The sequence below is a fragment of the Salvia miltiorrhiza genome, chromosome 3, assembly GCF_028751815.1.
Source record: "Salvia miltiorrhiza cultivar Shanhuang (shh) chromosome 3, IMPLAD_Smil_shh, whole genome shotgun sequence".
Lineage (NCBI taxonomy): Eukaryota > Viridiplantae > Streptophyta > Magnoliopsida > Lamiales > Lamiaceae > Salvia > Salvia miltiorrhiza.
The window spans coordinates 45672203-45687977 of record NC_080389.1 but is presented as its reverse complement, the minus strand read 5'-3'; the positions used below and the strand labels follow the sequence as shown (position 1 = coordinate 45687977).

The 15775-nt window shown below is 33.1% G+C and overlaps 1 protein-coding gene across 6 annotated transcripts; it reads left to right on the top strand.

Annotated features, from left to right (window-relative positions):
* The first annotated feature begins 10525 nt into the window (after positions 1 to 10525).
* LOC131016054 (mitochondrial import receptor subunit TOM20) lies at positions 10526 to 15411 on the top strand. 6 transcript variants are annotated; one of them, XM_057944603.1, is made up of 7 exons: positions 10526 to 10799; positions 11052 to 11130; positions 12461 to 12630; positions 12712 to 12759; positions 13428 to 13517; positions 14090 to 14260; positions 14972 to 15285. In XM_057944603.1, the coding sequence occupies exons 1-6, from the start codon at positions 10704 to 10706 to the stop codon at positions 14222 to 14224; spliced, it is 618 nt and encodes a 205-aa protein (XP_057800586.1). In that variant the 5' UTR covers positions 10526 to 10703; the 3' UTR covers positions 14225 to 14260; positions 14972 to 15285. The 6 variants fall into 6 exon arrangements, with proteins under 6 accessions (XP_057800586.1, XP_057800591.1, XP_057800590.1 ...); XM_057944608.1 differs by lacking the exon at positions 14972 to 15285 and adding an exon at positions 15312 to 15411 and having other exon boundaries at positions 10609 to 10799; positions 14093 to 14260; XM_057944607.1 differs by having other exon boundaries at positions 10610 to 10799; positions 14093 to 14260.
* The last annotated feature ends 364 nt before the right edge of the window (positions 15412 to 15775 follow it).

Sequence of the window (15775 nt, the reverse complement as noted above, 5' to 3'; positions counted from 1 at the left end):
GAAGAACACGAGAGCAACCGAATAAATTTTTTGTATTTCCTCCGTCCACAAATATTGTGTGTTTATTACTATTTTCGTTCATCCACAAAGATTGCGTATTTTCCTTTTTTAGAAACCTCTTTTATACTTTAAACCTCATTTACGCTCAATATATACAAAATACCCACCATTTACTTTTACAATTTGATGGACTCAATACTATCATTTAACACTAAAATCATATTTTTTAACTTTTTTATTAAAATCCGTGCCCACCATTCCACCACACACTCTTTGTGGACGGAATGAATATTAAAAATAGTGCGAATCTTACAAATGATACAAACTAGCTAATTATAGAGAGATACACAAGGGCAATATGGTAAACTTCTCAAACTCACGTACACTGCATGGTGACGTTCAACTCATTATCATTATCGTTGCAGATATTGTTAACAGCTATCTAACAGCCTTTTGTCAAATACTTTGCCAAGGCTGACTTCTTATTGTCGGGGTCTTTGTTATTCGCTTCTGAATTTAGTTGCTTCTACTTGCCCTTTCTCGAGTTCTCACTTCTTTGTTAAGTGTCGCTTTATTCGGCCCTGGTTAACTACGTTTAAACCTTTTCCTTGTCACCTCTAACATGTTCTTTGGTTTCTCCAACACTATCAGCTCTGATTGTTTCGCGAAATATTATTAATTCCAAGAATCTTTCAGCTTTGATCGTCTATTTTTTGTTTCCCGTGACTTTATTTATTTAATTTGTTCGTAAAATAAAAAATTAAATAAATGATCAGTGCTGATGCATGATTTACTCATCAGCAAATAAGTATGACCCCCTTTTATTTGGGTCATGTGTGGCATCTCCTACATCATCTATTTATATTTATCTTAAAATTCTTATTTTGTGCACTTTTAATTCTTATATTTAAAAAAAAAAATTGAATCTCACATCGAATTTTAATGGTCATCACCGACTGAAGAACCTATACAAAAAATTAGAAATAATTCAATCTTCTATCCTATATGGTATCTCATATTTTTCATTCTTATTTATATGAAAATTAGCACACGCCCATTCGTGCGATGCACGATCAATATCGAAACTGAACGATATTTTAAGTAAATAAATATGCATATTAAATATATATAATTCAAATATAAATAAATGTAAATACAAATCTAAATAAAAAATTGAAATTATCCAAGATAAAATTTCAATAAAAAACATGAATTCGAAAATATATAAATTTTTAATTTTGTATTTTCAATTACCAATTAATTGATTTCATTGATAATTTGTATAAATATATAAATTCACCGTCAAAAGTAAGTGTAAATGATAATGAGTATCATTATATATCATAAAATATTCTAAGATGTTCAAAACTATTTGTTTGCATATAGTTTAATGGAGTAGTATATTTTTGGACTGCATATTTAATCATATTTATGTGGTCATTTTATTTAAATACAAATTCTAAAATAAAATTCATATACAACATCCAAAGAATTGATTTTACGAAAAGATAGGATTCGTTTACTATATAATAAAAATGGTCAATTTATTAAGTTTAATTTTATAAGATTGAATAATGATGTTGCATTATTTTAGTTGGGGTTTTGATTTTAATAAAAAAAAAAAAATCTGAAAACTGATTTGATCGGTGAGTCATAAGTGCATACATGCCATGTAATTGAATAAACATGACAACAATTATTTTTATATGCATCAAAACTTTTATTTGTGTATTTTACTGACAAATATTTTTTTATCAATGGGTTAACAGAAAAAATAAAGGGTTGAACGTGTAATTCATTTTTCAAAAATAAAATGTGGAGTATATGATTTAAGTAAATTTGAATAGACATGCTACTACAAAATTAAACCCTTTAATTTACTTTTATTTTATATTTTATTAATGATTTTCAAATTAATCATTTTTTTTGCTTAATAGATAAGTAATTGTCAATCTAATATTAAATTCAATTAAGAAATAATAATAACAAATATATTAATATAAATAAATATAAAAATCCATATAAAAACATACTGAAAAGTTAATAAATCTAAAACGTATTTGAAAATCTATTTTAATATATATATATATATATATATAAATTTATATTAATATAAAATTCACTTAACAAAAATATGTTTAACCTAAAGAGTTCTAAAATGAATAAATATAAGTTTCATCTTTTAGTTGCATTAAATTGTTATAATACAAAAATAAATAGAAAATATGACAAATGAATGAAGAAGAAAGATCCGTATAATTAAAATAAATTAGAAAAGAGAAAGGAGAGATAAAAGATGAGAGAGAAAAAAAAAATTGTAACTTTAATTGATAATAACTTATTCGTTTGAAATTTATTTTTTATAATTTTTATATCAAATTAAAGATCTTTTCGTTATCTTTAATTTAGCATCCATATTAAATATCTTTTTATTAATCAAAGTTGATGATTTTTATAAAAGAATCAAAACAAAAAAAGAAAAGTGACGAGATAGAAATTTTGATGGGAAAAAGTAGTTGTCATACTGCTCTTTTATATAATATATAGATTTTGAATTATATAAATACACATAGTAAAGTTAGAATAGACAACCATTCTCAGTTCTTTAGCCATGAAGATATACGATGGATGCATCATCTTGATGGATGACTGCATACCTGGATTCAAATCTTGGAGTAAGCGAATATTTCATTTGGTTTCTCATTTTTCTCGAGTGCAACTAATTTCGCGGCCTCTGCAATAACTTTAATTACATGTTAATGCAGTTTTTTTTTAGTTCTAACGATAAAATGTACTCCATGTGTCCCACCGAGCTTAAGTCGTATTCCTTTTTGGGCTGTCCAACCGGCCGAGCTTAAGTCATTTCCCTTATTTTGCAAAATTTAGCCAATTTAAAATATTAATTAACAAAACTAATTGCACCCCTTATTTTGGAGAAGGTTTCCTTTTTCTCACTATATATTATGGGGATTTTTTTTGGGGGGGGACGGGGGGTAGGGACGGGGAGTTGTGTGGGTGAAGATCGGTGGTGGCAACAGAGGGTTTTGTGGTATGGCATTTGGGGGGGATGAAGACGAGTTTTTTTTGGGGGGGGCGGGGTGTTTTTGAATAAAATAAATCAGATTTAATTAATTTAAATTTTATATTAAAAAATAATTTAAAATAATTCATTATATAAATAACTACTTAATCACAAATTTACAAACATACGTAAGTACCAAAACAATAACTCCTTAGCAAAAACACTCGTAAAGTTTATATCGAAAACTAAATAGGTTCCTAACTTACATATACTAGGGCAAATAAGTCATTTTGGTTAATGAGAAGTTAACGATTGTTAGATGAAGGGACTTATTTACCTCCATTTGTAGGGTTGAAACGAGCCTGTTAGGTATCGGAAAGTCTGGAATAGGTGTATGGGGGGGGAGTACACCTATAGGTTATTTTTACAAAAACAAACCAACAACAACCTTTTGACAATGAAAGAGTTAAGGAAAATTTTGATTCCAAAGGTTGATGACTGATACTGAATCACTCTGCAGTAAAGAGATGTCAGTTAAGTCCAAGACTTTAACTGATATGCGATAGGCTTCAGTCAAGTTTACAAAATAGAGGAGTGTTATAAATCCTCCTGACTATCCAAGGATAAATCAGTCAGACAAATAACACTGGCAGCAGAAAACTTTACTATTGAAATAGCCTTTGTGAATAAACACGTTGTCAAGATTTAGTTTCACTTTGCAGTTAATCAGTTTCAGTTAACAAAGAGTTTGTGCAGAGATAAGAAAGTAAAGACTGAAAACGATAAATGACAAAAGGATTTTTACGTGGTTTGGAATCCAATTCCTACGTCTACGGTCAGCTGATCACACTGACAAACACTCTGAGATTGTGTTTACGGGTGCACAGCAAACCTTAACAACTGAAAATCAAATTTCTAGTACCAACACACTGGGTTGGATTTCTCGCTCACTCTTAGCTCGCTGAGACAAACTATGTCTACTCTGCGACTGCTAAGATCTCACGGAGTCAGAACACTGGTCTGAACTCCTCTCGGCTCAAACACTCTTTTCGGACAGTTGAAAGGAGGTTCGAAAACTTGCCAACTAGATCACAGAGAACAGACTCTATGTAATCAGTTACTTAGGCTTTGGATATATAATATTTGCCTAAGGTTCTAAGAGAATATATGTAATCAGTAGTGAACTGATTTTGGCTTTAGGACTCTCTTCTTCGATTCAAACTTTGGGAGTCTTTGATTTGCTGAGTAACGAATTTGGCAGCGTTTCAGCTTGTGTATTTTAATCGGTGAAGATTGAAGTGTTCCTCGAGCTCTATTTATAGGAGAGGTCTTTAATAGATCCGTTGGTGGAGATGGTCTTCAAGAATTCATCCGTTGGAGAGAAATTCGAACTTAACTGAGGCTTCAATATTCGAGGTTCCTTGTTTGGTGAGAAACGGCTACTTTGGTACAGGAAAGAAGACGTCTCTGAAAAGGTAATCACCAAAAGTGAATGCTCTGCAGAGAAAGGACGATCCTTGAAATCTCTGCATTTAATGCGGCTGTACTTGGGAGTGCGTTGCTTCCTTTTAAACTTCTGGAGTATCAGTCCGAGGAAGGAGTTTAACTGATACTTGACTTTATTATTAGTCCGCTAAATCTACGTGGCCAACATTGATGAATCAGTCATAACTGACCCTTCAGTTGAGAAACGCGTTTAGTCAAACATCAGTATTTGACTTTGCCTTTGAATGCGTCATCAGTTGAGTTCTTCTGTCTTCAGTCTTCAGAACACAAACTAAACTAGAAAAAGAACTCCAACACTTGAGTTAGAAAGGTTTTAGTCTAATACAAAGAAAACTTAACGATTTTGGTATCATCAAAACTAGGGCAATGATATTTCACTAAGTTCCCAACAGAGCCAAAACGAACGCAATACTAGTAGGCTCGAGCTCGGCTCGTTTAAAAATTCAGGTGTTCAAGTTTTGCTCTAGCTCGATTCGAGCTTTTATCTTGTTGATCGAGCTCGGCCCGTCACCCACTCACCTAGCTTGAGCTCAGCTCAAGGTGCATGCTCGATAATATAGAATTCGAGCTTGAGCTCGGTTCATTAGATGTTGGTATATATGATGTCCGAACTCGAACTTGTTAAAATTTAAGAACTTCATAATTATTATTTTACTCGAGCTCAAGTTCGACTCGTTTAAGACTCGTGCACCAATTCGATTGAATGTTCGACTGAAAGTTTGTGAACAGGCTTGCAAACATCTTTGTGAAACAATCAAATTCAAACATTTTGCGAGCTCAACGAACCAAGTGCTGTCAGGCTCGAGCTCGACTTGTTTACTATATAATGAAGCTCTAAATGAATTTTCTCTTAGTTGAATTTTGAATAGCTTGCGAGTAGCTCTGATCATTTACAATCCTATCCATTTGTAAATATTGAAGAATTAATTGCATAAAATATAATGTTAGAAGTTTATTTATTTTTTATTATAAATATTAATATTGTGTTTGTTATCGAACCCTAATAAATATAGGTGGAAAATGAAGTATGATTTCCGTGCCGCAAAAACAGTTGATTGACCCACTCCAATCCTACCACGATTAATGATTCATGTGCCAAAATTTATGAATAGATAAATCAAACATTTTTCACTGGCGAACACTTTTTTTCCTTTTCCTTTACTCTTATATTTATTTATTTCATTTTTATGTTTTTGTAATAGAGAGGTTGGTAAATTAGTTTAAATTTTGTTGTATTGCAAGCATCAACAATAAAAATATGTATAAAAAATTGATTTCCTACAATTTACAATTTTTTTTTTTTTGTAATTTGTTACAACCAAAGAAAGGAAAAAACTCACTCACACTCTAGCTCCTAAGGTGACTCGAACCCCCGACCTATTGGTTGGAGGGGAAACGTCTTACCAACTAACTTCTAATTTTTCATCTATTTAATATTACAATAAATTATTATGTTAAACTATTTGTATCATTATTTAGCATATTTATTACTTATATTTTGCACACATTGTATCTAAACTTATATCGATCTTATTCTAATAAACTTTATGGGAGGCTATATGCATGATTGTTGTTTTGGGAATTTATTAATTTACTACTCTATTTGCCTCTCGTAAATATGTAAATTTCATCATTTTGCATTGTCTCATATAAATATACATTTTCTTATTTTGAATACTACTCCCTCCGTCCCGTGAATCTTGACATGTTTGGGTTCGGCACGAGAATTAAGGAATTGTAGATTAGTGTTTTAATTGTGTAATTAATAAAGTATAAAATTGATAAAGTAGGAGAGAGAATATAATAAATGTGATAAAGTAGGAGAGATAAGGTAATAATTATTACCAAAAAAGGAAACGTGTCAAGATTCGTGGGACGGCCCAAAAAGGAAAACGTGTCAAGATTTGTGGGGGCGGATGGAGTATCTCACTATAATCCCTTTATTTTTATTCCTTTCTTTTCATACTTATTAACAAAAAAATCATAGTTCACCACTATTTTTTATTAATAAACTAATTACCCATTATAATTATAATACTACTATATGTAGTGGACAAAATTCGTATAAGTCCAATAAGCAAAAATTATGTGGACCAACATACTTACATGATAAAGCGGCCCATATCTTAATTGATGAAATGAGACCATAGTCAAATCTACACACGGAGGATATGTGAGACAGTCAAATAAAATCTTAAAACGCGGCAGTTACTTGGCGACTAAGTCAAACGAAAATCACGGGAGATCGTTTTCTAAGATGTCGGAACTAATAGGCTTGCAACGAGTATTCCAGCAAAACCCTACTAGCCGCCTCCTCGTAGGTCTGTCACACACACACACACACACACACACACACACACACATATATATATATATATACAGAACCGATCACCTACCCACCGTGGGCATACATAATGTGCTTACCATTGATGTGACAATCTTAATTAGAGTAAGATAATTTTAATTAGGGTAAGATATGTTAATTCTCTTTCCAAATTAAAATTGTCACATCAGTGGTTGGCACATTATGCTTGCCCACGGTGGGTAGGTGATCGGTTTTGTATATATATATATATATATTAACTCACTAATGAAATCCGATATCCACAATCACTCGTATCCACTCTTGCACTCGCACACGATCTTTCACTCTCTTTTCTCTTGCATTCCCCGCTCTTCCGTTCCGTATCCACACTCGAAAAACTCTAGGGTTTCGATCGCCTGACTAGTAGTCGGCCCCGCTAGCCCAGACATCCGTCATTCCTTATTCCGCATCTCTCATTAGCTATAACTCCGACCACCGGGACATCCCGATCTTCCGGATATAACACTTATTATTATCTCTTCCTTGTCATTTATTTATTTCATCACGTTACTTACGTATGTTATTATCAATTCATTGCCTTGAGTATCGGAGGCCCTTCCATCAACACCTCCACCGGTGCTTATCGGAGGGCTTTAACGTTGCTCGTGGTTTCAGGTTGCTAGTGTTCGTCGATCCAGACGTGACTGACGTTACTTTCGTAATTGTCGGATTCCACTACAAAAAAACATATCGGACACCGACGGAATTACCGACGGAAAATAATCCGTTGGTAATCACCGACGGAACAGCGGCAGAATTCCGACGAAGATATTTTTAAAATTTTACCAACGGATAACCGACGGAATTATTATTATTTTTTTTTAATTTACCGACGAAAATAGCGACAAAAAATATTCCGTCGCTAAATATGATTTATTTATTTATTTTAATTTTTTTAATTTTTTAAAATATATATATATTTATTATTTTTCGTAAAAAGCTAAATATGATTTTTTTTAATTTTTTTATTTTTTAATTAATAATCCGTCGGTAATTCCGTCTGTAAATATTACTTCCCTCCGTCCCGGCTTTTGGTATCCAATTGAGAACGGCACGGATTTTAATAAAATGATTGGTGTGTTGTGAGTGGAATAATGGTCCCACATTTTATGTGAGAGTTAAAATAATTAAAGTGGAGTAAGGGCTCCACGTACTTTTACTAAAAATAGAAATGGATACCAATATGTGGGACGACCAAAAAAGGAAAGTTGGATACTAAAAGCTGGGACGGAGGGAGTATTAATTTTTTAAAAAAATATTTTTATTATTTTTTAATTAATATTCTTATTTATTCTTATTTTTAAATTATTGAGAATATTTTAAATTTATTGTTATTTTCAACAATAATATATATATTTTCTAACTATAATATTAATATTTTTTATTATTTTAAATTCGATTGTATTTTAGATATGACTTCGGCATATTCTAAGGTTATGAATAAATGATATTGTATATTAAAATAGAGTTTAAATGAATTAATAGGTGATAGTTATATCAATAATACGCGTGTTCTGTACTGGTGACCACTCGAAAAGAACTTCAAGGTTAAGCGCTCTTGAATTAGAGCACAACTAAGATGGGTGACGCACTGGGAAGTTCGTCTTAACGTATGCAATTAAGTTCAAAATATATTAAAAATACCAAAATACTTGTGGAGAATAAAGCTAGATTGATAAAAAAAAAATTATTTTTATTATTTTTCGTAAAAAAAAAAATAGCGACGGAATTCATTTCTGTTGCTAATACCGACGGAATTTTCCATCGCTATTTCCGTCGCTGATTTCAGACGACGCTTGCGTCGTCGTGTGCTTACCTACGGACGGTCCGTCGGTATTTCCGTCTGTAATTAACGATGGATGCGAAATTTCGTCAGTAATTTTTTTATCGACCACTTTTACAGCGACACACGGCGGCCGTCGTTGATCCGTCAGTGATCGAAATTAGCGCTAATCGCCCAGTTTCTTGTAGTGCTCACCCCCAACACTATATAAACTGAGACTCATTTTTCACTCACAATATACTCTCATCTAATATTTCTTAAAACTCGTACCACCCATTCTGCTCCATATTTTTAAGAGACGAAGAGAGTATTATTTATTACTAAAATTAAAGGTTATAAGGGTATAATGGTAAAATTACTCTTTTTTTCTTAAATTATATGAGGTTATAGTGAAAATTTTGAGGGTTGTGTAAAGAATTATTCATTAGACAATCCTCTATATTTTATTGGGTAAATGTCACTTTATGTCCCATCGTTTGGCCGATTATCGATTATGTCCCAATCTTTCGATAATATCTAATTGATACCCAACCTATAACCATTTATTTATTGTGTCCCTTTAAAATTTTCTGGCAGATGATGTGGAACGCCGGAAACTATTACGTGGAATTATTAACTGACGTGGCAACATTATTAAACTTAAAAAAAAAAAACCTAATACCTATGTGGCAATTCAAACAAAAAAACGCAAATGAAGAAAAAAGCTTGAAGAAGGCTATTTCTCTAATAAAAAACTCAAATAAGGTCGCCATTTGCTTCAAGTCTGGAGAAAAACACAAATGAAGCAATCACCATTATTAAAAGCTTGCAGAACCCCAGTAAAATTTGAAGAACCCAAATGAAATGAAATTCGAAGCAATCGGCGATTGCGGCAAATAAGGTCGCTGATTTTTCTGATATTTCGTTCATTGTCTGCATTTTTTTTCCTTCTGATTTTTGGGCGATTGCTGCAAATGTCGCTTTTTTTTTTCCCCCTTGATTTTTTCGAATTTGCTCGAATCTGTTCTCATTTATTAAGTCTTTTTGAGAATCGATTAGCTTAGATGTCAAAAATGTATGTCGTTCTGTAAATAATCAATAGATTTTTTTTTTCGATTTTTAGCCTCCATTCTTGGCAAGTGATTTTCAATTTCTGAAACTAGGGTTTTAAGATTTCAACTTGTGGAAGACAAAGACGATGAACTATAAAAACTCATTTAAAAACACTCTGAATTAAAATTACGTGTATTTCGTGGCGGACGAGATCGCCGGTGGCGATGTAGGGCACGACGACAAGCTTGGAGAGGCGAGCAACGTGGCTGAGTTGTTGTGTCGAATCCAATCAATATCTGAAAGAGAGTTTTTGGAGAGGGGGGCAGCTGCAAACCTGGAAGAGAGTTCTTCAATTTCGGATTCACTGGAGGCAAGCACCGAAGAGAGTTCTTCAATTTCGGATTCTACTGGAGGCGAGCACCTTCAACAGTTCTTGAATTTCTTATTTATGATTTGGTATTTTTTCCTCAAACCACCGTTATTATGTTTAGAGTGCCACATAAGTATTTTTTTTATTTTCTTTTAATATTTATATTGCTGGCAATTTCAAGTATTTTTTATAATTCCACGTAATAGTTTCCGGTGTTCCACGTCATCTTCCGGGCGCCGAATTTTTTTAAAGAGATACAATTAGAAAAATGTTGATAGGTTGGGTGTTAATTAGATGTTATCGAAAGATTGGAAAATAATCGATAATTCGGTGAAACGATGGGACATAAAGTGACATTTACCCTATTTTATTTAATTTATTAGTTTCGAAATATACATAGCCCATAAAATGTATTCATAAGCCCAACATTAGAACAGTTTTTACAGTTAGAAACCCCAAATATTGGGCCCGATTTCGCTGGAATTCGAATGTCTGAAAGCCCGAAGAATAGGCTAACTCATATAAAACCAGAAAAAGCCCTAACTGCACCTTGAGATTTTTTCCCCTGAATTAAATTAAGAAACCTTAGAAAAGTGAATAGAATTTGCACCGGTAGACCAGAAATATGGAGATGTCGAACGATTTCGATCGCCTTCTTTTCTTCGAGCACACTCGCAGAACCGCTGAAGCAATCTACGCGAAAAACCCTCATGACGCCGAGGTCAGTATACACTCGTTCACGCACTGTGTGTGTGTGCGTGTGTGTTTTTTTAATGTACTTGTTCGCTGATTTGAGCTTTTTTGATGTGTCAATGATTTTTCAAGGCTTGTTGTTTTTCGATATGGAAATGATTGTCCGAAGCCGATGCCAGTTATCATGGTTTACTGGCATTCTGATTGTGTAATTAGTCTTTGGACTTCGTGATTTTTTTTAGGGTGGATTTGTTTTATTGTAGTTCGACTTCTGTTGCAGAATCTAACAAAATGGGGAGGTGTGTTGTTGGAGTTATCGCAGTTTCAGAATGGTCCGGAGTCAAAGCAGATGGTCCAAGGTAGAAATTACTGTGTTATGGTCTAAATTGGTTCATTGTTTGCTCTTGCATTTTGTGTTAGCTGTGATCAGACGTTTGATTTAAGGGGTGTTTGGCTAAGCTTATTCTAAAGAGGTTATAAGCTCCAACAACTTATAAGATATTTTAAGAAATTATAAGTTGTTAAAGTGTTTAGACAATTTAGTTTATAAACTAGAGAGAGAAATGTGAGCTAGAGAGAGAGAATTGAAGAGAGATTAAATCGAAAGGATATATGTTGGAAATAACAAACAGGGCCGGCCCGCCCTCAGGCGAAAATAAAAAAAATGGACCCTTTAAGAAATAGAACTTCGTTTTTCATTGTCAATTAGAGATAGGGCATAATCGTCTTCCATATTTGTGCGGCTACACAATGTTAATCTATACAGTGCAATAAACCAAAAACAATAATCAATAGTTATTGAAATAATTTAGATCTTCTAGCATTTTCAGAAGTAAAATCATTTCAATAACATTCAGTATTTTTAATGCATACAATTATTCTGCTGAAGCTACAGTAATCAATATTGTTAACAATATCTTATATGCAATAGAAATATTAAAAAGCAATAGGAAGTTTTAACAAACTCTATTCTAAAGATAACAGATTTGTAGACTTTCAAAAAAGAAAAAAAGATGACACATTTATAGAATTTACAATTTAAAAAATAAATTTTTAGGATCAATTTCAAATAATAACTTTTTAATTAATTTGAGATTAATAATTATGAAAGTATACTTAATGGAATTATTATTAAAATTTGGGGCCCCTCAAATTTGGGGGCCCTAGGCCTTTGCCCATCACATATGAAGAAGGGCCGGGCCTGATAACAAATCATAGTAGAGGCTGTAGAGCTATTTAAAAAATTGATTCTTATGTATAAGATTATGAAAATATAAGTGGGGAGGGATTGAGGAACTTATTTTCTGGGGAGCTTAAAGTTGTTGGAGCTTGATTTTACAGCTCATAAGCTTTTTAGGTGCTTATTTTCCCAAACATTATTCAAGAGTTGATAGAGTCTGGATTTGTAAGTATTTTAAATGACAGAAGAGCAGCAACTCTTTGTTGTTCCTTGTTTTGTGCTGCATTAGTTTATGCACTTTGTAGGAGCTGTGACCAGGAACTTATTGCAACTATTCCTTATTACTTAAGCTAAAACTGTAATAATTATGTTAGTACTCTCAAAATGTATAAGAAACAGTTGGAGGGGTATATAGTGTTGAACTGTATCTACAAAGGATGAGTAGTTTTGGGTTGTTTGGGAGGGTTATATTGAGAAACAAACTCTCAGCTGCTTATTTTATTGTGTAGATGCTATTGACAAGCTGGAAAAAGCACTGGTTGTTGACCCTAGAAAGCATGACGCACTCTGGTGCCTTGGGAATGCATATACATCTAGTGCATTTCTGATTCCTGAGCTCGAGGAGGCTAAAGTTTACTTCGATAAAGCAGCTCAGTACTTTGAGCAAGCAGTTGAACTGGTATATATGTCAACGAGGATTTTTTTGTTATGCTCTCAGATCCCTTTATAAACTGCTATTTATTTTGTTATTGTCTTGCAGGAACCAACAAATGAACTTTATCAGAAATCCTTAGAAGTAACCAGCAAGGTACATACTGTACATTGGTTTTCCTACCCTGGATATTCTTTTAAGGATTATGTCTTTAGTTTATAATACCGTTGGAGTGGAAGATCATATTGCACTTGATTGTGAATGAGCCATTTAGTTATCAATATGGTATAAGATGAAATGTTTAGTTGCATTCTTTTCATCAAAGATAATATAGATATGTTAGTGTCAGAGTATATGTGAACTGTTTCTTATGCAAATACCTTCGCAGAACTTATCCTCCAATACATAGTAATTCTTGTGGCTTATGCTGATATGGTGTCTAATCAAGTTCATCGTTTATCGTTGGGCTTCAAGTACTGCGAGGACAGATTTAAATGTTGGTTAGAATTTTTGCATTTCTGTATGTTTCATGGGAGGCTGAAGATACAAATCAGTGGTTTTATCTTTAGTCTATTCACCACTAGTTCACAGCCTTATATATTTAATTGTCGTCATGGGTTTTGCTACTCTCTTATGTATATGTATGACATGTGGTATTTCTATGCCCTATTTATCTATGAAATAAAGAGTCATAATTCAGCCATTTATGCTCAATTTATGAAGTACTCTTGCAAAAAGATTGCATTCCGGTGTGATTGTGACATGAAATGATTTGTTTTAGATGTAAACTAATGACTTATATGTATCCTATGTGTTGTATTAAGGCGCCTGGGTTACACGTGGAGATCCACAAGCATGGCCTGGGTGAGCAGGTTATGGCAGGCGGACCTTCATCATCATCTACCAGCACTAAGGTGTATTGCATATTCTTTGTTTTATTAGGCTTAAATTTTGGTTAGTCTGACTCGAGCTTGGCTACAAATTACATTTTGTTTGATTTGTGGAGACCTCCTTCAAACAAATTCTCAGTCCTCATTCATTCTCAGTTTTTGGAATGTTTTCCAGCAGATTTCTGGCGGGTTAGAAATGTCTTTTTTCGACTTAGCAAATCACTACGTATGTAGCCTATTTCTACATGCCTCATTTATCTAGCAATTGCTGCTGGTATCTGCCACCTTCAAGTCTCCTGATCTTGAAACTGGCCACCATTGAAACTCCATCCTGTCTCTGCTTTTAACACAATCAGCACTTGCTCATTTATGACATGTGTTTTTCCAGTTTGAAGGTTTTCCCCTCCATAATTCATTGTTTTAGTTGACCTTTCTCCTCCCTATGGTGTTAAATTAACATCTTAATCACTTCATACACATTACCTGATGATTAACTAGCTTTGGTCATATTTGGATTTCTTGTCTGTTGATATTTAACCACTTGGTTCCATATAGCTAAGGCTTGTTTAACAACTAAATGCCTTTGTTATCTACAGCAGCAGAGTACAAAGAAGAGCAAAAGTAGTGATCTCAAGTATGACATATTTGGATGGATAATCCTTGCAGTTGGTATCGTTGCATGGGTTGGATTTGCAAAGTCGAACATGCCCCCACCTCCTCCTCCAAGATAAGCAGTTTGCTTCATCTTGGCTGGGCCCTGCCAAGAGGTACTTTGCTCTAATAGATGGGACACTCTAGGGAATAGAAGCTTATGCGCCTTTCCGTTAAAATTTTGACAAGTTCGTTATTTTTATGCAACTCATCAGGCAACATAATCTCTGCACTTGTTTTTTGCTTCATCATTCCTTTGCGTTTGTTCTTAGAATTGCCAGAGTTATAATAGTTGTATTTGTTACATCTTGGGTCTTGGCAGACTTTGATTGATCTTGTTCATTCTTGCTTTTTATCTATGGTTTTTAGTTCTTGCTTTTTATCTATGGTTTTTAGTTGTGCGCGTAACTGCTTTATGTTTTTGGTTATTTCTTTATCCTAAGTAGAGCTATAACTGAAATCCTAAGGTCTTGGGTTCGAATCCTCCATCGCGGTCTTTAAATTTCTTTATTATAATTTATCAAAAAAAATAAAATACTAATGTTTTATATTTTTTCACTTGCCCTCATAAAATGATGGTTTTTTGTTTTAATGTGCAATTTATACGATATTGTTTGTTAAATTGGTTGTTTATCCACATTGGATTTTTAAGATTTCATATTAGTTCTAATTTGGGCGTAATTTGAAATTGTGGTAAAATTGCTAGAGTAATAGAGTTTATGTATTTTTTTTGATAAATTTCAAAGTTTGTAAAATTGGTTCAAAGTTTGTATATTTAGGGTCAATAATCCATTTATTAATAAAAAAAATGGAACTGGTGATATCAGATAGTAAACGAGCTTGTGATATCATTCAATCAAGCGAGAGAAACATCATGGAGACCGGTGATATTGCTTGTTTCTGCAAGAGTTTGCTGCGTTCACTCCCGGGTTTTCAAGTTCGTCATGTCAAGAGAGATTTTAATATTATTGCTGACTGTTTAGCAAAAGCTGCAAGGATTATTTCTACACACCATGTTTGGAATGAACTTCTGTTTTTTGTGGTGGGTCATCTTCATGTTCCATGTCTTTGTGTGCAATAAAGTTATCCTCGTTCTTTCAAAAAAAAAATGGAACTATTAAATGATATTGTTATTTTAATTTGTTTGAGATTCCATAAATGATACAGGGTTTCCGCTGGGAATTGAATTGAGTGTTAAAAGCCCGCCAATGTCGAGTAAAAACATACTGAATTGTCAAATCAACGAAACAGTACTTACCCTTTTCCACTGGTGCGTACAATTTTCGTATTAGCTTATACTGGTTTTGAATGGTCTAAAATGTTTGCTGCCACAATTCATGTGGTATACATTATTGCACTTCTACACTCTCCATCATGTTCACAACTTACTTTCTACTCCATCTATCCCATTTAAGTTGATCAATTTCTTTTTGACATCAAAGTTAAAAAATTAGTGTTTGGTGTGTTTGATAAAGTGAAAAAGTCATAAAGATCTTTTTAATTTATTTTACATAAGAAAATTGGTCAATTTAGTATCCAAAAAAGAATATTGATAAGTTAATTGGGATTTGGGACATAGGGAGTATTTTATTAACTAACAATAAACACGTCTTAGGATGAATTAATTTCTT